Source organism: Dipodomys merriami, unplaced genomic scaffold (genome assembly GCF_024711535.1).
Source record: "Dipodomys merriami isolate MVZ:Mamm:240054 unplaced genomic scaffold, mDipMer1.0.p SCAF_19, whole genome shotgun sequence".
In the NCBI taxonomy this organism is placed as follows: domain Eukaryota; kingdom Metazoa; phylum Chordata; class Mammalia; order Rodentia; family Heteromyidae; genus Dipodomys; species Dipodomys merriami.
The window spans coordinates 14,197,235-14,221,883 of record NW_027203270.1 but is presented as its reverse complement, the minus strand read 5'-3'; the positions used below and the strand labels follow the sequence as shown (position 1 = coordinate 14,221,883).

At 42.6% G+C, this 24,649-nt stretch overlaps 1 protein-coding gene across 1 annotated transcript in view; it reads left to right on the top strand.

Moving 5' to 3' along the window:
* Window positions 1–24,040, top strand: part of Blmh (bleomycin hydrolase) — a 49,011-nt gene extending 24,971 nt beyond the window's left edge. The window contains exons 10-12 of the mRNA XM_070027400.1: window positions 294–411; window positions 2,485–2,554; window positions 23,677–24,040. Coding sequence (XP_069883501.1) covers window positions 294–411; window positions 2,485–2,554; window positions 23,677–23,828 — 340 coding nt within the window. The 3' untranslated portion in view covers window positions 23,829–24,040. The remainder of the gene's footprint in view (window positions 1–293; window positions 412–2,484; window positions 2,555–23,676) is intronic.
* The last annotated feature ends 609 nt before the right edge of the window (window positions 24,041–24,649 follow it).

Here is a 24,649-nt window from a genome sequence, read left to right as displayed (position 1 = left end):
AGGGAGAACATGAGGCTCTGAGTTCAAGCCTAAACAAACAAAAAATAATAGAAATAAAAGTTTTATTGCCAAAATAATACAGTAAACTGATCTTGTCAACATTTGATGGAGAAATTACTGGTTAGTCATTACACTTTTTCTTGACTAATTTTGTGACACATGACAGACTAAGTTCTGTGTGTGCCATATTCTCTTAAAGAGCTACAGCTAGAACTCACACTGTCTTCTTGGCTCCTTTTATAGTCAAGCAATGGTTGTCTTCCCTTTATCTTGTGCTGTCATTCTTTTTCCAGCTATGACCATGAGTTAGTGTTTGGTGTCTCCTTGAAGAACATGAATAAGGCTGAGAGGTTGGCTTTTGGTGAGTCACTTATGACCCACGCCATGACCTTCACTGCTTTCTCAGAGAAGGTAGGACCCACAGCATACCTGTTGCCATGTTTGCACAGATGGATCCACAGTTTTCTGCTGAGTGTTTAGCAGAGCTACATTCATGGTATATTACATGATTTCTGTTGAAAGTTAGCTTCCATGTAAGACATTGTACCTATGTCACTTAGGTTTGGCTACATGCTCAGAGGGTAATAAAAATAGGAAATTTCCATGAATAGCAGAATTTGGATCAGCAAAGAGTAAGGAAGTAACTACTTCTCTGTAACTTTGGAAGGTCTTAGTGTAAAGAGAGGTCTGCAAAGGAACTTAGAAAATAATTTCAATTTCACAAAGAATTCAAAATGTGCCCCTAAAGTGTTCATGTCTTGATTGAACTATGTTCAGACTTACCTACCTTTCATTTGTGATTAAGATGCTTCTGTAGCAAGATGTAAATAACAGTAATTTGTGACCACCAAGCCTAATACTTAGCTGTAGGAAGTTGGATGTGAAGTATTTCGCACTTACTGTGAAGAACTATGCCTAGTAAATATCACTATTTCTAGGACTTAGTGTTGTAAACAATAGCTGAAAATTCATCTTTCACAAATTAGCTTCCTCACTTATAAGCTGTAGAATGATTAGTTTAGTCCCTATTCTCAGGACCATAAAGAAAAGGAGACTTGGAACTTTTAACTCTTTACCCTTACAAGTAATTATGTTCTCCTTCTAGCATACTGGAAAGAATGTCACAGACTATAAGTTTTTTAGAAACTAACTTAATAAGGAATTTTTTTTGCTACCCTGCCCAGTAGATTTATAATCATAGAAACATAAGGTGGGCACTACTAGCTCACACCTGCATTCCTAACTACTTAGGAGGCTGAGATCTGAGGATTATGGTCCGAAGCCAGCTCTGGCAGGAAAGTCCATGAGACTCTTAACCTTAACCACCCAAAAGTCAGAAGTGGAGCTATGGCTCAAGTAGTAGAGTGCTAGCCTTGAGCACAGAAGCTAAGGGACAGTGCCCAGTACCAGTACAAAAATAGCTAAATGAAATTTTAAAACTATTAATTTTGTGTTTTGTTTATAATTCAAACGTGAGAATGTACGGTTTCTTACTTTAGTACAGGTTAGTGTTTGAAACTTGTGGGTCGGCTTGTTGGCTGAGTTACAGAAACTGACATTACTAAGATCAAAGACTAGAGTAGAGTGTTCATGTCAGCAAAGCAGTAAAGGGGGGAATCAGGTCTCACATGGATGAAGACTTCATGCAGGGAGACACAGTGGGAGCTGACAGGTGAAATGATACAAGGGTCAGTGCTTTCTTCTTGCTACAAAGATTTAAGCTGTTTTGACATCAACAAATGCCCTGAATAAATACAAGAGAGAAAAACCTTTGCTCAAATGAAGCCTTCCTTTTGTTCTCTCTTATCATAACAGACTCTAAATGAAGTTTGTCATGGTATCACTGTACACATATCAGTGTCTTTAAAAATGTAAAAATTGAGTTTATTTTAATAATGAAGATAAAAAGAGGGGTTTGTTTGTTGCCTGAGGTTTATGAAAATTTATTTTGCTTTGCTGTTCAGTCTCTTTTGTATTAAGTTCAATATTTGTGTTTCTGAATCAGTAAAAACATATTTGCAGAGTACTATTACTTGGTTTCCATGAGTAGAAAATCAAACATATGATAAGAATATTTTTATTTCGTTTGTAAAACAAAAACAAAAAAAACTCTGCTCAGGTCTTTGAATCATCTCTAAAATAATGCAGTGAGATGCCTTTTGAAGAATCTGATTGACTAAAAATGGGAATCCTTGACTTCAGATGGTACACACTGCTTTTAGTAATTTAATAGATTTTTGCTTCCCTTAGCATTATTCAATTAGCATTTTTACTTGTCTATTTTCTGTATAAAGCAGAATATAAAGAAGAAAGGCTTGTTAGTTTTGTTGTACTTTTACCACAGTAGGAAGGATATAGCCTTGATCATTTATATCCTGGTTATAGAGCAAGCTGTTGGGTGACTGCAGAAGAGCTAAAATTATGTGACACCAAGGCAGGAGGATTCTAGTTTTAGACTGGACCCTCTCATCTACTTTCTTATAGGATGATCAGGATGGTGCTTTTGTGAAATGGAGAGTGGAGAATTCATGGGGTGAAGACCATGGCCACAAAGGTGAGCTTCATGTTGAATTACTATCTTTAGGTAATTGAGGTCTGCACAGCTCTACTTCCCTGGAGGAGAGGCTGCTCCAGTACAGAAGATTCTTCAGTATTTGTCCTATTGACTAAACTATTCTACAGAAAGATAGAAGCATGTGGTTGGCCTCAGGTTACTATGGCCACATGTCATGCTTGAACCCCTAGGTTGACTCTGAGACTGATTAACATTGACTCTACTAGACTTTTAACAGACCATCTTAGTTAATGAGAAGGTTGAACATCTTTTGCCAAGACACTTGCGATTTACCATTTGGTATATTTTCACGTGTTGTATAAGTGCTTTAGAAAGAAGCCTTCCCAGTGGGAAAGTGCACTGGCAAAAATAGATTGTCTTTGGGCTCTTTTTTTCGGTCCTGGGGGATTGGACTGAGGCCCTTATACCTACAAGCAGGCAATTTATCACTTGTGCCACACTTCTAGCTTCTTCTCATGCAGGTTATTTTTTAGATAGATGTGTTGGTTATGCTCCAGCTGGCCTGGGCTGGGATAACAAGTGGGTACCATTGTATGGTAGAGATGGAGTGTTGGAAACTTTTATGCCCAGCCTGGCCTTGAACCACAATCTCCATTCTCTGCTTACCAAATAGGATTAGAAGCTCGAGCCAGTATGCTCATCTCTTCAGGAATTTAAGATTCCTTGGAAGTTGGGAAACCTAAAGAAGAACCAGAACTTCAGTTGCCATTTTAGAATTTTTTTAGTATTAGCCAGTTAAAACCCTGTCAGAAGTCATGAGTAAGTTATAATGAATAAGTTATAAATTGGTTCAAGCCCAAAGAGCAGTGCATATACACACACAAAAATAATTAGTTGGCTAAACAAAATAACATTAAATATGTGAGTTGTAGGGAAAATTTTAAATACGGTTAACAACAAGAAGAAAACGAAAAATTTTTTTAATAATCCAACCAACCTAAAGATCACTATTGAGCCAGACACCAGTGAGATCAGTGACTCATGCTTGTAATCCTAGCTGCTCAGAAAGTGGGAAATCCTGGTTTTAAGACAGCCTAGGCAGAAAAAAAAAGCAGAAGGCTCTATCTCCAGCTAACCAACACAATGCTTATATTAGATTAATGGCTTAAATGTGATGGAATGCCAGCAAGCAAGCCAAGAAGTAAGTGCAGGGCCCTAAATTCAAATCCCGTTACTGGCTTAAAAAAAAAATTGTTACTGATTAAAAGCTTAGGATATGTTGTTAAAAAACTTTGAGATAATACTTTTGAACATTGTTTTTAATAGTAGAGAAGGCCTTTCTAAAAGGAAGTTTTTGATTTGTTTTGTTTGGTGACTGTCCTGAGGCATGTCCTGAAGTAAGCTCCACTTCCACCATTTTTTCTAGTCTCATGGGCTTTCCTGCATATGCTGGCTTCAAACTGTATTTCTCTGATCTCAGCCTCCTGAGTCGCTAGGGTTATAAGTATAAGCTACTAAGGAAAGTTTTTATGCTTTAATTTTTAGTGTTTCAAAGCAAAAGTGGCAGCTGCCAACACATATGTGCTATTAACACCTATGTGTCGGTGACATTTTATAGCAAGCTCTTTCTGAAGAGTCTGGTAAACCCTAAATTTTACTAAACTGAGTACAAGACTGAAAGTCTAAGTAGGAAAACTAGAAAAATAAGATGAACAGACAGGGCTGGGAAGGTGTCTCAGTGGTAGAGTGCTTGCCTTGCATTTATGAGATCCTGGGTTTGATTCCTCAGCACCACTAAACAGAAAAGCCGGAAGTGGCACTGTGGCTCAAGTGGTAGAGCTCTAGCCTTGAGCTGAAGAGCTGAGGGACTGCGCCCAGGTCCAGAATTCAAGCCCTACAACCTACCAAAAAAAAAAAAAAAGAAAGATACACAGATACTTGGAAAACTAATCTTCAGCATTTATCTCACCCAATAGGAATTAGCAGATATTTTCAAGAGAGAGAGAAGAAAAGGAGATTTTAGCAGCTCTATCCATTTGTTCATTCATCCATCCACCATCCATCCCATCTGTCTGTCTGTCATTTTGGTTCTGAGGATTGAACCCAGGGCTTCTTGTTTGCTAGATAAGCTCTCTATCACTATAGTCATGCCTTTATGTTTAGAATAGTGATTTTTCTAACCACATTCCTCAGTGAACCATAGGCATACGAAGAGCAAAAAAGTGAAATGGGTTATGTGGTATGGGAGCTTGGAAATAATCAGATAGGGCTTCTTGTCATTCATATTTGAAATGTACTAAGAAGAGCCTATTAACCCAAGCTTGGGATTTGACAGGATTTTGTTATGCTGATTGAGCAGTTGCGTGTGATGCCTCAAATCTGAAGGTTGTTGAATACATCATTCCAAATCTTTTCATCTCCACTTGAAAACGATTATTGGTAGATTTTGGCTAACTGTCCCCAGGAGCTGCTATGAAACTCAGCAGCTCAGTGTTTATTTAAACAAATAGGAATGCTCTTACTGCATTCTCTGCAATATTAGGTTATTGCATGTCCCCTTTCTGTGATATCTGTAATTGTTTTGTGGTTGTTAAAGATTAAAAGTAACTTACAGCTTAGTTAAATCTATAAATTGATAGTGCTTAAAAAATGGATGCCCTAGAACTGGGCACGGTGGCTTTTGCTTGTAATCCTACTCAGGAGGCTGAGATCTGAAGATCATGGTTCAAAGCCAGCCCAGGCAGGGAAGCCTGTGAAATTCTTATCTCCGATAAACCACCAGAAAATGGGAAGTGGCACTATAGCTCAAGTGGTAGAGCGCTAGCCTTGAGTTGAAGAGCTGAGAGACAGCACTCAGGCCCAGAGTTCAAGCCCCATGACCAACAACAACAACACAAAAAGATGCCTAGGGGCATCTAGGAGGCTCAGTGGTAGAGTGCTTGCTTCCCATGCATGAGGCCCTGGGTTCGTTTTCTCAGCACCACCTAAATAGAAAAAGCCAGAAGTGGCACTGTGGCTCAAGTGGTAGAGCACTAGCCTTAAGCTAAAAAGCTGAGGGACAGTACCCAGGCCCAGAGTTCAAGCCCCATGACCGACCAAAAAAAAAAAAAAAAAAAAAAGGATGCCTATCTTCTGCATCCTGAAGTGGTTGCTTTTGGTCTGTCATCATGAAGTCTGCCCTGCAATTAGTTTTCTGCCTTCTCTTTGCCCTGTGACTTTGTTTGGAAATGGCGAATCAGCAGCGGTTGTGGTCCAGTGTACTTCCGCTGGGCTGATGTCATTGTTAACTTGCTGGTTGTAAACGGGAAGATTATTTTTAGTACTGTAGTAACATTTATCTCAAAAATACCACCAAGGAAAGGATTCATACCAATCACATGTGCTGTTGAGAAACCCCACTCTTCCTTACAGATTGTACCTTTCATTAAAGACTTAAGTTGGCTTTACCACATGGCTTCACCTATAAACATAAGAGTTCTACAACACTGTTTGGCATGTCTTCCTTCACATACAGAGGCTACAATAGTTCCTCCTCTATCCATCAAGACTGGTAAAACATCAAGGCACTTGGAATATCAGTTTCTTAATATTATTATTCAGTGTTCTGGGATAGAAGACAGCAAGATTTTTAAAACAAAAAGTCCTAAGTACTGGTTGACCCAGCATGCATTTTACCAGAACTCAAAAATTGAGTACTTAATACATTGCCATAGTTACCATTGAGTTGGTCTTGAGAATACGCTGTCATCCAACAGCCTTCAGGAAGTGCCTATAGATCACTGTTTATCCCATGTCCCATTTTCTCTTCAATGGGAAATGGAAATATGCCTACATTGTAACAACCTTCTGCAGGTAAAAATGTTTTATTGAAGCCAGATGATTTTAAAAGATTTTATCAGGGGCTGGGAAGGTGGCTCAGTGGTAGAGCGCTTGCCTTGCATGCATGAGGCCCTTGGTTTGATTCCTCAGCACCACATAAGCAAAAAGAAAAAAGCCGGAAGTGGTGCTGTGGCTCAAGTTGTAGCGCGCTAGCTTGAGCTGAAGAGCTGAGGGACAGTGCCTAGGCCCAGAGTTCGGGCCCCACGACCGAACCCCCCCCCCAAAAAAAAAGATTTTATTAATCTGCAATTTTAACAAATGGCTATTTCTTCTATCACTCTTCTTGAGAGGAGAGATTTTAAAAATGATAGTAAAGTCAAATTCAATTTAAAAAAAAAGAAATGGATGCCTGTCTGAAATTAGAAAGATTTGATTACATGTAGCAAACCTTAGATATATGGTTAAAGTTGTTTTTTCTCTTGATTCAGATAAATGCCTGTTTCTCCTGTTTCTTCTCTGGGTTGATTTGGTTCTTGTAATTGGGATTGTTATATGTTAGTTATCATATAGGTTAGGACTAAAGTTATGGCTTGTCTAGACCTGGCTGGACTATTGGCTATTTTTGGTCGGTCATGGGGCTTGAACTCTGGGCTTGGGTGCTGTCAGTGTGCTTTTCAGCTCAAAGTTAGCCCTCTACCACTTGAGCCACAGCGCCACTTCTGGTTTTCTGGTGGTTAATTGGAGATAAGAGTCTCAAGGGGACTTTCCTGCCCTGTCTGGCTTTGAACTGCGATCCTCAGATCTTAGCCTTCTGAGTAGCTAGGATTACAGGTGTGAGCCACCGGTGCCTGGCCTGCCTTGCCTTCATCTATATACTTTCCATTTCTAGTAATCACTAGGTTTTAGTAGTGATACCAATTTACAGGAATATAAACAGCTAAGTTCCAATGGCTCATCCCTATAATCCTAGCTACTTAGATGACTGAGATAGAGAGGATCACTTTTTAAAGTTATCCTGGACAGCAGAAAAGTCTTCGAGTCCATCTCCAAAATAACCAGCAAAAAGCTAGGGTAACTTTGTGGCTCAAGTAGTAGTAGAGCGCCAGCTGAACAAGCAAGCCCAACCAAATGCTAGATCCTAAGTGAAACTCTGGAGAGAGGGGTAGGAAGAGGGAGAAGGAGGGAGGTTAAATATTGTAAAGCAAGGAAAATATCTGTGGTTTGTTTTTTTTGGGGGGGGGTTGTTGTTGTTTGTTGTTGTTGTTTTGTCAGTTGTGGGGCCTGAGCTCTGAGCCTGGGAACTGTCCCTGAGCTCTTCTGCTCAAGGCTAGTGCTCTACCACTTGAGCCACAGTGCAACTTCTGGCTTTTTCTGCTTATATGGTGCTGAGGAATTGAACCCAGTGCCTCTTGCATAAAAGGCAAACACTCTACCACTGAGCCATCTTCCCACCCCAATATCTGTGTTTTATATAGTGTGTTACTGTTTTTATTACACTGCTCTCAGCATTATAGGCCATTTGCTAATTCTTCCCCTCTCTTCTGTACCTCTTTACTGTGCAAGGCACGGGTTGCTTCTCATAGTCATTCCAGTATTTGGTTGAGAGAACTGAGCACTTACATTCCCATAGTTTGCCTATAATTGTTCCTTATAAAATCTGCAGTTATTTAGTAAAGCTTAAACTATTTTGTTGTTGTTGTTGTTCTCAAATAATTTAAATGCCTGAGATTATACAGAGTAAAACATTTCAATAGCCAAGACATTTTAAAAAAATGAACTGTTAGTGAGTATAGTTCATTTAAAGCCAAAGTGAATTATTCTCATGTATTTCTTGGTAATGTTCTTTCTGACTTAACAGGAAGGAAGGAAAGAAAACATGACCTAATTTTATTAGCACACTTGGTCTGACCTTCAGAGAGTGCCTACTGTGATACTTTGCTTACATGTGTTTACTGCAGCAAGACCCACCTGTCTGTCTTCCTGATGGGCATTGGTTGGCATGGCTGCGGCAGGATCACTGTGCTCTCTCAGGAGACATGACACTTTAGCAGCTTGCTGGGATTTTGTTTCTTTAGATAACATTGTTAACAGTTTGTTACTATTCTCTTTGGGATTTCTGCTGTTAAGATTGATGTTGCTAAAAAACAATTGATAATACAAGCTGGAGGTAAACAACAAAGCTACCTGGCCAATCTGCCCTTGCCTTCTGCTGAGTACTGCCTTTGGTATTCCTTCTTGGTCACATTCATGGCCTTTCTTATCCAGATACTGTTAGGTAAGTCAGACAAACAGACTATTTCACAAGATAGAGATTCCTTCTGACCAGAAGAGACAGAGAGAGAAATTAGTACTTGTCTTGTTAAGCCAGTTGGATTGCTTCTGTTGGTAAACTCAAGAATTCATAATCATCCAGACTGGAAATTGAATGCACACTGAGCTTATACCCCAGTGTGTTGTGTTTTCCAACTCTGCTTTTTGAAATATACCTTGTTTATGGATTATATCAGGAAATCCATGAGGAAATGAACCTTGAGATCTGTTAAATTATCTTTCCCTTTACCAAGTTGGTACTATTTTGTAGGATATTTAAAATGTGTGTTTGAGCTGGGCACCAGTAGATCATGCCTATAATCCTAGCTACTCGGGAGGCTGAGATCTGAGGATTGCAGTTTGAAGCCAGCCTGGGCAGGAAAGTCCGTTGGGATTCCTGTCTCCAATAAACTACTCAGAAAAGCCAGAAGTGGCACTGTCTAGGTCAAGTGGTAGAATGTTAGTCTTGAGTAAATGAAGCTCAGGGACAGAGCCCAGGCCCAGAGTTTAAGCCCTAGGACTGGCAAAGGATAGAGAGAGAGAGAGAGAGAGAGAGAGAGAGAGAGAGAGAGAGAGAGAGAGAGAGAGAGAGAGAGAGAGAGAGAGAGAACAAAAAGCCTGTTTGTATAGACCTAGTGTTTGAACTTAGAGCCTGAATGCAATCCCTAAATATTTCCATTCAAGGCTAGTGTTCTACCACTTGAGCCACAGCTCCACTTCAGACTTTTTAGTGGTTAATTGGACATAAGAGCCTCTTAGACTTTGCTGCCCTACTGGCTTCAAGTTTCTGATTCTCAGATCTCAGCCTCCTGAGTAATTAGGATTATAGGCATGAGACACTAGCACCCATTGGTATTTAAGAATTTAAATGAGGTCTGAGAATTTGGCTCAGTGGTAGACTGCTTGCATAGCATTCATGAAGCTCTGGGTTCATTTCCTCAGTACCATAGCAACAGAAAAAGCCAGAAGTGATGCTGTGGATCAAGTGGTAGCCTTGAGCAAAAGAAGCTCAGAATCACTGCCCAGGCCCTGAGTTCAAGACCCAGTTTAAATGAGAGGAAATTACCTTTGGTTCCTCTGAGTCAGGAATTCATTTAAGAAAAGCATAATCTTTAAGCCAGAGTAATTTGCCCTTTTGGCTAATCATAGTGAGCCAGAATTATAACCAGAGCAAGTTTCCTTACTGATAAACTGTTTTCTCTCAGCTTTTCTCTTCTGGAAGCACCTGGCCCGTTCATGGAAATAATAAGTCAATTCATGATCCTTGTTAATCAGAAACAGTGGCTGACGGGACATAAAATTTTATAAAAGGTCTAATGTCAGGCTCCTAGGGCATCGATTGTGTCTAGGAATCTGGATATAGGGCAAGCCTTGTGAAGGTTTGCACCAAACATTAGCACATTATAAGGTTGGCAGGTAACAAACTGTGTGCAGTCGCCCCCAGATTTCCTGAAATTTTTTTTGGGGGGGGGGGTCTGGTCGTGGGGCCTGAACTCTGGGCCTGGGCACTGTCCCTCAGCTCAAGGCTAGTGCTCTACCACTTGAGCCACAGCACTACTTCCGGCTTTTTTTCTTTTTGCTTATGTGGTGCTGAGGAATTGAACTCAGGGCCTCAGGTATGCAAGGCAAGCACTCTACCACTGAGCCACCTTCCCAGCCCCCTGAAATATTTTTTGCTGTGTTTCTTCCTAACAAGGTTTTTGGTTTTTCTTAACCTTTTCACAAACAATTTAAAATGCATCCTAAGTAAACAAGGTTCTTTTTTTGGGGGGGAGGGGTCCAGTTGTGGGGCCTGAACTCTGGGCCTGGGCGCTGTCCCTCAGCTCTTCAGCTCAAGGCTAGCACTCTACCACTTGAGCCACAGTGCCACTTCCGGCTTTTTTTTTTCTGGTTATATGATGCTGAGGAATCGAACCCAGGGCCTCAAGCATGCAAGGCAAGCGCTCTACCACTGAGCCATCTTCCCAGCCCCGTAAACAAGGTTTTAAGGAAGTTCCCTCACATAGAACTTGCTAATATACTTTAGAAAATATGTCAGTAGTGTTGATGGTCAGTAAATTAAATTCCAGGTTGGTCTCTCTAATAACAAATCTGAATATGGAACTTTTTCTTTTCTTTGTTATTAGTTTACTAGTCCTGAGATTGTATTCCTGCTGTAAGCTGGGTACAGCATAGCTCTGGGTGTAGAATTGTCATAATGTCATTTTCAGTGCCGTTCAGGCTACATTCTCAGTGTGCTAAGTAACACAAATCTTTTACATAAGGGTGAGACCATATTTTCTATTAAAAACTTGCATTTTTTCATTTTGAATTTTTTATTTTGCAAATTTCTTTTACATCTTTCAGATATCTGAACTTTTGAAATTATTTATTTATTTGTTTGTTTATTTAGGTCATGAGGCTTGAACTCAGGGCCTATGCACTATCCCTGAGCTTTTTCGTTCAATGTTAGTGCCCTACCACTTTGAGCCACAGCACTACTTCTAATTTTTTAGTGATTAGTTGGAGATAAAAGTCTCATTGGCTTTCCTGACCAGGCTGGCTTAAACCATGATACTCAGATCTCAGCCTCCTGAGAAGCTATGATCATAAGCATGAGCCACCAGCAGCTGGCTTGAAATTATTATTTTTTTTGTCAGTAGTGGGGCTTGAACTCTGGCCCTGGGTGCTGTTCTTGAACTCTTCAGCTCAAGGGAATGCTCTACCACTTGAGACACAGCGCTACTTCCAGTTTTCTAGTGGTTAATTGGAGATGAGTCTCATGGACTTTTCTGCCTGGGCTGGCTTTGAACCACAATCCTCAGATCTCAGCCTCCCGAATAGCTAGGATTACAGGTGTGAGCCACCAGTGCCTGGCTTGAAATTATTTTTGTCATATTTTCTATCTTTTCTCACCAATGAGTCTGCTTGTTCCTGATTTGATCTTAGTAAGATTTGTAAACTTCCTCCTATGACAGAAACCTTCTGGTGAAGTTAGAAAAACTTGGGCACATTAGCTATTAATCGGGAAAGAAACTCAAAGCCAAATCAGAAAAGCCAACACTCAAGTGCCAATGTGTCTCAGCACAAAACTCACCATATTCTTTCTGTGGCTTTATATTGTAGAAGCACCTATAGAGAGACAAGTAGTTTAACACCATACTTTCATGTTTCTCCATCTTTCTGAGAGCTCATAGTTAGTCTCTCCAAGGCTGTCAAATGCTATGTGAAAGCATTGTTCAGACTGTATGCTGTTTTAGAAGTTTAAGGAGTTCAGTGCATATGTCCTTTTCTGTCAGAGATGCTCAAGATCTTGTGTTACGTAGCATCTTGCATCAAAAGAATGCTAAGGTATGTCCGTGTGTGCATTTATTTCTCCCCTCAACTTCAAAATATAGAACATAGTCTATGAACAATGCTATACCTGTGCTGGTGTGAAGAAATGGAAACTTACTTAGAGGTTTTCATTTCCTTGGCTTAGGCAGGATCAGGGATAGGGGAGGAATTAAGATCTCATAGTTTTCTTAAAAGCATAAATGACTTAAAAAGGACGATTACCTGTGGATCTGTTTGAGGTTTATTTCTGGATTTCTAGCTCAAATAATGTAAATTGCAGGCAATGTAATTGAGCCTGAAGGCTGAGGTGTCTGATTTCTGGGAAGAGAGCAAGATACAAACTTGTTACCTTATCCCTAAAGGGTTTTCATGTCTCTCCAAGCTTGGGTACAATGTCACTCTGGATATCTGAGTTCTTCTATAGAAGGACTTTTCATTGTCCATCTTTATTAACCAAATAGCCCATATGACATGCAAAAATAGAACATGAGAGTACAACAGAGGAGGCATATGGTTTCTACTTCAGTAGGACTTCCTTCAAGTGTAACTGGAGAAGGCCACCATGCCACCATTGTGAGGATGGGAACTCACTATTGAGATTACCTATAGTCAGGCATCAGCTTCAGGGAGAATTCTCAAATGGTACTGTTTGTTTGCTTGTGGTACTGGAACTCCAAGCCTTGTGCTTGCTAGAATAAGTGCTATATTGGTGACCAATTCCTTAGGCCTTCCTTTGTGTCTGATTGTTTTGTGTACATTTCACCTATAGGAGAATCTGTGAATCTGTGTTTTGTTTTTGTTTTTTACCAGATTGCCTCCAAGGAATGTTTGCATTGGTTTAAGAAAGATAGGGTTACACATAGAATCTGGAGCCAGACTGCCTGGGAATTTCTCCTGCTTTCTCACCTTGGCTGTGCTATTTTATTGATCTGAGTCTAGCTTTTTTATTTGTACCATACATAATGATTGTATCTGCTGGACACATAAGAAGTTCTCAAAATACTAGCTGTTCTTGCTTCTGTTGCTGATGTTTTAGGCTAATGAGGGCAAGGTGATACAAACCTGGATTTCCCTCCCCTCCCCTCCCCGCCACATACAGAGGAGGGCTGCCCCATTGTTCTAACTCAGGCTCTCTAAGAATTCATACAGACCTGGCCATGACCATTGTGCTGCTCCACAGCTACTGATGGATGCCCACCCCGTAGTGTGGGCTCAGTTTCGTGAGAGAAAGCAGTGGAGGTGAATAAACCTGATGCTGAGCAGAAACCATTAGCAGTACCATCAGCTCACATTTATTGATGGGATGCAGGGAACCATGCACAGGCCATGGTGGAAGGAGTGTCTTGACCCTCAGAGGAATTTACACTTAATCTTCTGGGACACAGGAAGGGATTTGAAGAGGGCTGTTATGTGGCAGACGTGGCATTCATGGTGTGCTCCTCAGACTGTAAGATAAAGGATAAATAGACCGAGAAATGCAAGGAAGGGATGATTTTTCCAAGAAGGAAGGCATGTAGCTAGAAAGAACCAAAGAGGGCCCTTCAGTGGGGAGACATTGAAGACAAGGAGACATTGAAGACAAAATTATTATTTTTTTTTTTTGGTCCGGTCGTGGGGCCTGAACTCTGGGCCTGGGCGCTGTCCCTCAGCTCTTCAGCTCAAGGCTAGCGCTCTACCACTTGAGCCACAGCGCCACTTCCGGCTTTTTTCATTTTGCTTTATGTGGTGCTGAGGAATCAAACCCAGGGCCTCAGGCATGCAAGGCAAGCGCTGTACCACTGAGCCACCTTCCCAGCCCTGAAGACAAAATTATTGAGAAGGGTGAGGAATAGAGGAAGCTCCTCCGAAGCCAGAGGTCTCTGTGGTGTCAGGGAGAATGTGGGACATGAGGGGTATAGTGGCAGAGTAGGCAGAAGTGGTGTCAAGGGAGAAGGCATCAGCTTGGATTTCTGGTTTGGGAAAACTTTGGGAGGGGTGAAGGGACCCCAACAGTCCTGTTGTATTATTTCAACAGCATTTAGTACTTAGTTCCTTTAAGTGCTTGGTAGAGTGGGGGCAGGAAGTTGAAGCTGGGATGTTGAGGCTGCAAGTCTCCATCGAATGCGTGAAACATAACGTAGGAGTGAGTGCAGAATACCCATGGGATGACGAGCAGGCCGATGGCAAGTGACTGCGAGGTCACCTCACCCTTCTATGGGGTGAGTTAGCTTTGGTGCTTCCTGTCAGCTGTGGCCAGCCAGGAAAATGATAACTGAGAAGGGCAACTCTTGGCATGGGAGGGTGCTTTGAACAAGGCAGAGCAGTGAGGCCAAGAAATAATGTGGTCTGCCAGTCATGGTGCTTCTGAGGCCTAAAGAAAATAGGAGTTGTGATGGTTGGGGTCAGAGGGAAATCGTTGAGTTGCTTGGGAAAATAGACCCTTAGACAGCTCGTGCATGTGTACTTTTCCTCTCCTGGTCTGGTTGTGCACTCATGCTCTAGACTTGCCTGACTTGCACTCCCCATTAGGGGAAGGAGACCAGCCCCGAGGTGAGCAGGTAACTTCTGGGTTCCTTAGTTGCAGGCATTTTCTCAGGGTGGATACACTTCTGCTCACTGAACTTGATTGGAGTTTGGTGGCTTAAAAAAATACAAAACAGAAACCCAAACAACCCCTCTTCTGTACCAAATTTTCCATCTCACCACGTCTCATTTACCCTGGTGTCTTCACCAGGGAAATAGTACCTTCTGTAGCCTTTGTTTCTGAGAGGCCACCAGTAATATCCGGCTCTCTGAGTATCTCTTCTTTTATCAGCAAAAGTTCAGGAACATAAATGTGCCCTCACTCTGCAGCCAGACATTTCTATTTACTCTGGAGTGGGGAGCAGCCTCATCTCAGATCACTGTCCAAATGGCACACAATTCCAAGTGTTTGTTTTAGTTCCCTTCCTCTGACTTGCTTTTTTAAAATATCCAGCCCATCCTATTTTCCAGTCTTTAAATACAGGCACCAAGAACAAATAGCATCTCTGACTTAAAGAGACAAAATAGCTCATAAAGAGACACCACAGAAACTGGGTTCCTGACTGCCGTTGTGGGATTTGTGAGCGGCAAGAACGGTTCTAGTCAGGTGCCAGAACTGGATTCCTTGCTGCTACCTATTGCTGAGGCCATAACTACCTGCCAGACTCTGCCTGCCTGGCAGCCAAGGCTTGGTGCTGAGACCTATGTTGGAGGAAGCTGAGCCCTGTAAAAGATCCAATTTGTTGGTTAAGACCTAGATTCTTGTATGCTTAGCTTACTGGCCGTAGGACTTAGACAACTAAAGCCTACTCTGCATGCCCAAAGTGTTACGAGGTTTAAAATCAGAGTGAGGGAAGATACGTGATAATGCCTTGTGAAGGGTTTTGTTCTGTGCTTTATTCCTCTTTGGTACATATGTTTTCTAAAGTATAATTCTTTTTCTTCTCCCCCACCCCAGAACTCTGGGGCTTAGATGCTATGCCTGAGCTCCTTTTGTTCAAGGCCAGTGCTGTACACTTGAGCCACAGTGCCACTTGCAGCTTTTTATGTGACTAATTGGAGATAAGAGTCTTAGGGAGGGCTGGGAAGATGGCTCAGTGGTAGAGCGCTTGCCTTGCATGCCTGAGACCCTGGGTTCAATTCCTCAGCACCACATAAGCAAAAAGAAAAAACCCAGAAGTGGTGCTGTGGCTCAAGTGGTAGAGCACTAGCCTTGAGCTGAAGAGCTGAGGGACAGCGCCCAGGCCCAGAGTTCAGGCCCTACGACCGGACCCAAAAAAAAAAGAGTCTTAGGGACTTTCCTGTCCAGGCTGGCTTTGAGGCATGAGCCACAGGCACACTGCTTAAAGTATAGTTCTCTTCATAGATAAAAACATTTTTTTAAAAAAAAACACCATTATATCATGTTAAAATCAAAATACCAAAAGAAGCCAGGTGCCAGTGGCTCACACCTATAGTCCTAGCTACTTAGGAGGCTGAGACCTGAGGATCATGGTTTAAAGCCAGCCCTAGGAGAAATGTCTATGAGACTCTTATCTCCAATTAACCACCAGAAAACTAGAAGTGGTGCTGTGGCTCAAGTGGTAGAGTAATTGCCTTAAGCTGAAGAGCTCAGGCCCAGAGTTCAATACCTACAACTAACAAAAAAAAAAAAAAAATACTAAAAGGTGTGGAGAGAATGGATGTGGTTTCTGTGTCAAGCTTCCCTCCTTTCTTCTTTGAGTTACTATTGCTATTGATTTCTGCTGTATCATTCTGAAAAAAAAGTAGAATTATGCATACAAATTCACATTTCCTTCTTTTCCCCTGCCAGCTGTGGCATACTTGATACCCTGCACTGCATCTCTCTCACCTCATTTAACAGTCTGACTTGGAGGATTTCCTAATGAGTGCATGTCCATATTACTACACTGACTTATCTTCCATTGTTTGGATGTACCAGTTTATTTAAACAGTCCCCTTACCAACAGAACTTGGATTATTTCCAGTTCTTTGTTATTACGGTATTGCAGTAAGTCAACACATGTACACATTATAAAATGATGTTGGGCCAGGTGCTGGTGACTCACACAGCTACTCAGGAGGCTGAGATCTGAGGATCAAGGTTCAAAGCCAGCCCGGGCAGGAAAGTCCGTGAAACTCTTATCTCCAGTAAACCACTCAGAAAACAGGAAGTGGCTCAAGTGGTAGAGTGCTAGCCTTGAGCTGAAGAGCTGAGGGACAGCGCCCAGGCCCAGAGTTCAAGCCCCATGACTGACCAAAAAAAAAGCTGGGTGTGATGGTACATGCCTGTCATCCCAGCTATGACATAGTATAAAATAGAAGGATCTCAGTTCAGGTGCATGGGCAAAAAAAGTAAGACCCTATCAAAAATTAATAAAGAACATAACGGGTTGAAGGTATGGCTTGAATGGTATAGCAAGCTTGTGATCCTGAGTTTGGGTCTCAGTGACCAGAGTACAGTTGTGAGTGTGTGAGTGAGTGTGTGTGTGTGTGTGTGTGTGTGTGTGTGTGTGTGTGTGTGTGTAGACTATTATTAACACTACTGTATGTATTAACTACTTCTATTTATATCATGCTGCTGCTCTCCTGATCCTTGATTCTGTACTTATGGCATGAACTTGATTATTTTAATTGGTCTGTTTTGTTTAAAATTTTAATTATATAAAGTTATAAGCCTGCTTGCAGTTCATAAACTGCAAGGCCTACTGTTCTTTCTGTTTAGAATGCTTTCTCACCAGCTTCCCCGTGGCTCACCTTCTCAGCAGTGTTGTTTTTGTTCCGGTGTCATCTTCTCAGTGAAGATCTCGTGGCTACTGTATTTAACACTGAATATCACCCATAGCACTCACTGGTAACACTGCTACGTCATTCCTTCCAATATCACTTATCACCTTCTAATATACTGCATGAATGAGTTGTCTTACAATAATGCTTATAATAAATACACTAGAACAGATGTGGATGAGCCCAGGCTTCAGAGTGCTTTTTGTCTGTCACATGAAGTGTTCTTCATACACACTGTCTGCTAAATATGAAAATTTAAGAGGTGTGTATCATAAGATAGGATCAGTTCAGCTGGAAAGGTGACTGTGTTTACCTAACACAGAGTGCCCATGGATGGGACAGTCATATACCCTTCTTACCCTCTGATGAGCTGTGTTGCTTTTTTTTTTCCCTTGGAGGTTCTGGGGTTTGAACTCATGGCTTCATGTTTGATGGTGACAGGTGATATACCACTGAGCCACTCTGAGCATATGTATACACACACATGTATATGTGTGTGTAGATGCATATAGCGTGTGTGTGTACGCATGTGTATGTGTGCATACTAATACTGGGTTAAACTCTCACACTGTCACACTTTCTTGCTCATGGCTTATGCCTTCCCACTTGACCTGTGCCTTCCATCTATGATTTTTTTAAAAATCAAAATGGAGCCGGGCGCTGGTGGCTCACGCCTGTAATCCTAGCTACTCAGGAGGCTGAGATCTGAGGATCGCGGTTCAAAGCCAGCCCGGGCAGGAGAGACTGTGAGACTCCTATCTCCATAAACCACCAGAAAACCGGAAGTGGCACTGTGGCTCAAGCAGTAGAGTGCTTACCTTGAGCTGAAGAGTGCAAGGACAGCACCCAAGCCCAAAGTTCAAGCCCCATAACCAACCAAAAAAAAAAAAGTCTCATGGAATGGCCTCCCAGGCTGGCATTGAGCTATGATCCTCATATCTCAGCCTCCTGAGTATTTAGGATTACAGGCATGAGCAACTGGTACCCAGCTTGTTGTGTTTTCTTTTTTTGTGTGTTTTTGTCAGTTATGGGTCCTGAACTCTGGGCCTGGGCGCTGTTCCTCATCTCTTCAGCTATAGACTAGCGCTCTACCACTTGAGCCATGGCGCCACTTCCGGCTTTTTCTGCTTATGTGGTGCTGAGGAATCAAACCCAGGGCTTCATGCATGCAAGGCAAGCACTTTATCACTGAGCCACCTTCACAGCCTTGTGGGGGTTTTTTTGGTCAGCTGTGGGGTCTGAACTCTGGGCTTGGGCGCTGTCCTTGCACTCTTCAGCTCAAGACGAGCGCTCTACTGCTTGAGCCACAGCACTACTTCCAGTTTTCGAGTGGTTTATTGGAGATAAGAGTCTCACAGACTTTCCTGCCCGGGCTGGCTTTGAACCGAGATCCTCAGATCTGAGCCTCCTGAGTAGCTAGGATTACAGGCATGAGCCACCAGCGCCTGGCCTTGTGTTTTTTTTAAACATACATGTAAAACTTTGCAAAGCATATATGTAAAGTTGGAACAAGGTTTATCCCAATGGTGGATTGTAGATAATTTTCAAGTTTATATTTGTCTTTTCTTCCTCCTACTATGTTTCTAAAATATTTTATAATAAGCATGATTTATTTGGGTAATTTTTTAATTAGGGTAATAAGTAATCAAAAAGCAATGTAAAATTTCAGAAATTTGGGGGAGAAAACTATATACCCCCTAGCATAAAATTACCATTTTGTGATTGCTTTTAGTACTTCTTCATGTGCATCTGCATTTGTATCAGTTGCAATTATAGAGTATTTGTTAGTGTGTGGTTGTGTGTGTGTATGCATATGCACTTGCACACTGGTACTGGTGCTTGAACTCAGAACCTTTTTGCTCATGACTAGTGTTCTACCACTTGAGCTACCTTGAGTCTCAGTTTTTGTTTTTGTTTTTATTTTGTTGTTTTTTTTTTTTTTATGTCAGTCGTGGGGCTTGAACTCTGGGCTTGAGTGCTGTCCCTCAGCTCTTCAGCTCTACTACTTGAGCCATGGCACCACTTCTGGTTTTCTGGTGGTTTATTGGAAATAAGAGTCTCATGGACTTTCCTGCCCAGGCTGGCTTTGAACCTTGATCCTCAGATCTCAGCCTCCTGGGGAGATAGGATTACAGGCATGAGCCATCAGCTACACTTTTGCACATTGCTACATATTTTTGCAGCTTTGTCTTATGTCACTGACTCATGCTCTTTGAGATGTTTTCTGTGTGTAATAGAAAGTTTAGAACATGAGGGCTGGGAAGGTGGCTCAGTGGTAGAGTGCTTGCCTTGCATGCATGAGGCCCTGGGTTCGATTCCTCAGTACCACATAAGCAAAAAGAAAAAAGCCGGAAGTGGCGCTGTGGCTCAAGTGGTAGAGCGCAAGCCTTGAGCTGAAGAGCTGAGGGACAGCGCCCAGGCCCAGAGTTCAGGCCCCACAACCTGACCCCCCCCCCAAAAAAAAAGAAAGTTTGGAACATGAGACAACCGAGGTTTTTTCTTTCTGGGAGCCTTTCTGAACCCTGAGTTAGGGCATTCGTGAAAGATTGGGGGTGTCTTAATGAAGTCTGTCAGTCTAGCTTCTTTAGGTCTGAGCTGCTAAACAGATTTCCCAGACAGGACAGATAACTTGGTCTTTTCTTTTAAGATCTTTTAAGGCCTTTCTGAGGCAAGGTCTTACTACATATAGCCCAAGCTGTCCTCCAACTCACAATCCTCCATCCTTAGCTTCCTGAGTGCTGGGATACCATCATGGACAACTTGACAATATTTTTGTCATACAGATTTGAAAATAAAATAATTACCCACAAATCAGAAGTGAGATGAAATACCTCATAAAACAAAGACAACAAAAATATAAAATACTTCCAAGTAATAAATGATAATATTTGTCACCATAGTCTGAGAGGTTTAAATCTCAGATCTCTGGCAAATTTTCAGAAAACTCGGGGAAGCTCTTCCTTCCCTTGCAGTCGCCACTGGCAGCTCTTGTGTCTGAGGGCCCCGCCTTGCCGTCCACAGCTGTGTCCACAGACACTGTTCTCTCAGTCAGGCAATTTCTGCTCTTTCACTTCTTTTTGGTGCCAGTCCTGGGCTTGAACTGAGAGCCTGGGCGCTCTCTCTGAACTTTTTTTTACTCAAAGCTAGTGCTCTATCACTTGAGCCACAGCTCCACTTCCAGGTCTTTCTGGTAGTTTATTGAAGATAAGTTTCATAGGCTTTCCTGTCACTGCTAGCTTTGAACCTTGACTTACAGATCTCAGCCTCCTGAATAGTTAGGACTACAGGCATGAGCTACCGGTACCAGACTTCACTTTGTTTTCTAACGTTGACTTTCTAATTATCTGTTTTTACATTTATTTTCTTTTCCTACTGGCTTGTCTCTAGTGGCGAGAGAGCTTAGGGCCCTAGAGTTGCAGCCTTCCTTTAATCACAATGGCTGCCAGTGTGCTGGCTGTGAGGGCGCCCTGGCCCTCCTCCACTGCCCTCCTGACTTTCAGACACACTGATCCCAATCTTCCCAGTCAAACTCCCAGACATCATGTCAACACTTACAGAGCCACAGCCCATTATGTGCTCAGAGTACAATTACTTGCCAGCCAACTAGATTGTGAGGTTTTTGTGGGCCCCAAAGAACTCATATCCTGAAGAGAGACACTAATCAAGGCAGGTCCTCTTGGCAGGGACATGGAAAGGGTGGATTACAATTGATAGGAGATTTAATTTGTGAGGACTTAATCTGATCTGCTTTTAGAACAAGATAGTATAGATATAGTTATTGTCCATTTTCTCTGAGCCTTCTCTGAAGACTCATTTGATTGCATGGTGATAGTATTGTTATAAGGACACAGAACTTTATTACATGAGTCTGCCTCTGTCCACTCCCTGCCTTACTGCCCAGAGTTGCTCTGGGATGAAGGCATTCGCCATTACGTTGTGGTGAGGACTGAAACTCAGAAAGCATGAGGAGGAACAGTTTGGGCTCCTGCTCGCTCACGCCTCCTTTTGAAAAAGTGCAGCAAGAAATGATATTGGTTATACTAGTTAGCCCTTCAGATGACAAAGCTTTGGTGGCTAGAATTGCAGAACTGTGGCACTGGTATAGGTGACGTTCAGGTTATTAAGTGACTGACCCAAGCAAAGCCAGAGACAGCCCTAAAGTAGCATAGGCCAACACTGCCCCGTTCTTTCCTTCCTGAGTCCACCTCTGAAAGGAGCACTGGCACAGGAGGCAACAAGATGTGGTCAGAGCCCTGTGGCACTGCTCACCCTTGTGGTACTGAGATGGTTCCTAGGGTCTCCTGCTGCATGCCATGCAGGTGTCCCACCGCTGAGCTGTGTGCCTGGTTGCACTTGAATGCTTGTCATGGCATTTTGTCTTGAAGACACATGTATTGTCGTTAAGATGAGCTGTCAGAGGCAAAAGGCAGGTTGAGCATACATGGCCCCTGTGAAGCAGTTGTATCTTCATGTTAAATTATGTCCAGTCATGCCATGTGTCTTACAAAAGTAGGCTTACCACCATGTTGCCTTTTAATTATTTAAATCATTCTTAAGAGTAGCAGTTTCCAAAGTGTAGACTGAGGACCCCTGTGGATCCCCAGTACCTTTTTACAGGTTATGCAGGGTTTTCCTTTCACTAACAACATACCTATGTAAACAGATGTTCTTTGTCTACTTCACTGAAACACAGATTTTTTTTTTTAGAGACTGTAATATCCCATTTCCCCTCCCCCCCCAAAAAAATAAAAAAAACATACTATTTGTGGGTTGGATGCCAGGGGCTCATGCCTATAATCCTTGCTACTCAGGAGGCTAAGATTGGAGGATCATGGTTCGAGGCCAGCCTGGGCAGGAAAGTCAAGTGACTTATCCAATTAACTACCCCCCCAAAAGCCAGAAGTGGAGCTGTGGCTCAAGTGCCAGCCCAAAGGAAAGTCCACGAGACTCTTAACTCCAGTTAACTACTAAAAAAAGCTGTAAGCGGAGCTGTTTCTAAGTGTTAGAGCACTAGCCTTGAGCATAAATAAAAAGCTCAGAGACCTCACCTAGAGCATTGAGTTCAAATCTCAGGACCAGTGTGCACACACAACACACCCACATACACATACATATACATACTATTTGTATTAATCTTATTCTAAAGCAAGTTGATTTTTAATTTGGGGAGGGGGTACAGTACTAGGGTTGAACTTAGGACTTGGTGCTTTAATGGGCAAGCTCTTTAACCACTTTAGCCATGTTCCCAACCCTTTTATTTTTAACCCTTAATTTCTTTTAATTTTTCTTCCTTTTTTTCTTTTCTTTTTATTTTATTTATTTTTTTGGTCCAGTAGTGGGGCCTGAACTCTGGGCCTGGGCACTGTTCCTCAGCTCTTCAGCTCAAGGCTAGCACTCTACCACTTGAGCCACAGCGCCACTTCCAGCTTTTTTCTTTTTGCTTATGTGGTGCTGAGGAATCGAACCCAGGGCCTCAGGCATGCAAGGCAAGCGCTCAACCACTGAGCCACCTTCCCAGCCCCTTTCTTTCTTTTTTTAATGTTGGTCTTTTTAATGCTGGTTTTGGGGCTTAAACTTGGGGCCCAGGTGCTGTCTTTGAGCTCTTTTTTGCTCAAGGCCAGTACTCTAACACTTTAGTAACAGCTCTAATTCCAGCTTTTATTACTAGTTAATTGGAGCTAAGAGTCTCATGAACTTTACTGCCCAGGCTGGCTTTCCACTAGCACCCGGCCACCCTTAATTCCTAATATGATAAATATCAATAGTTATAACACACATAAGCAGCCTTTGGGATCTTTAATAATTTTAAGAGTGTGAATGTGTGGGCTGTGGTGCTCCAGGGCAGCCCTCTGGGGCAGTAGGAAATGCATAGCTCAGACTCTGGTTTACACAAACCCTTTCAGAGAAGAGTGGCCAAGTGTATAACATACGGCACAGTTTCTCCCTCTGGAGGAATCCCTACATCCTAGAGCCTTCCTGAGAAGGATGGAAGAAAAGCTGTCTGCGAGACGCAGTGAGGACAGGGTGACCTCTGACTCACACAGTAGCAGCTGCAAATGCGTGGCTACCTGGGAAAGTGGCATGGTCCCAGCTTAGCTGGTTGCTGTGGGAGTACAACAGAGGAAGAGAGCAGCAGTTATACCAAGGGTGGGCAGGGTAACAGGGACCAGCAAGCATGCCTGTTATCTCTCAGGGGTGGCTGTGTGAACAAGCCACACGTCTGCTGTGACTTGCTCTGGGTGACCTGAGTTCACTTAGTATTGTGAGCCTACTTGCCAAAAATAGAGCCATGTCTGTCCTGTGTGCGTCACAGAATTGCCCAGAAGCCTTGGATTAAATGATATTAACAGGTGGGAAGCTGTGCAGATGCACTCTCACAAAGGACGCCACGTTCTCTGGACTCACAAGGCCTCTGTTCTCTTCTTCAGGTTACCTGTGCATGACTGATGAGTGGTTCTCGGAGTTTGTCTACGAGGTGGTGGTGGACAAGAAGCACGTCCCTGAAGAGGTGCTAGCTGTGTTGGAACAGGAGCCCATTGTCTTGCCAGCGTGGGACCCGATGGGGGCTTTGGCGGAGTGATACTGCCTCCGGCTCTTCCCTCCTCCCCTGGGGCCTGACATCGCTGCCGAGGACAGATCCAGGGACTGAAGCCAAAGTGTCATGAGTGGCAGTGTGTGCCCAAAAACACCGTCAGACTCTTGGATTTCCAGTCTCCTCCAGGAACCTCTTCGGGGAAGAGTGCTTTACGGTGAAACAAAATATTCATAAAGGAAAAAAAGGGAAAGATCAGGTCAATATTATCTACTCATCTCCAACAGCTCAGGATCTCTTAGCGTTTAATCAGATGTAATTGTTTGTTCTAACTGTCAAAAGGGTCATCGGTGTCTATTGTAATAAGACAGAAAAAGATGAGCAGTTGAGGAGTATGGAGAGAAAATGGACTTCGTGCTCTGTTCCTAGAGTAGTGTGGGAGAGGGTTGGCTAAGATTTAGCTCTCGAAAACTGCATGCTTCCTCACAGATCGCTGTCCTTCCTAGATGGCAGTCACTAAATTCAGTTTTTTCAAGGTAATTTCATGTGCCTCTGGTAACCCAAGAATGGGAGGTTGATCAGGTCTGACATGATTCCTTCCTGTTGCTCTGAACTGTGGGGCGCAGCTTTGCTTGCAGGTTAAATAGAGGCTTAGAGAAAGTGGTGAGAGAAAACCAAAACCTTATCACGGTCTCAGTTATAATCATGGGGCTCTCGCCAAGTGGCTTAACCTCTGCCTCTGCATTGGGGTTGGGTGTGCAGGAGAAGGTGATACTCATTCTTTCTGACAACTAGATGGTGCTGAGAAGCTTTTGAATAAAACACTTTGCTAAATGAGAATACATTGGCTTATTTGATCTATCTGAGAA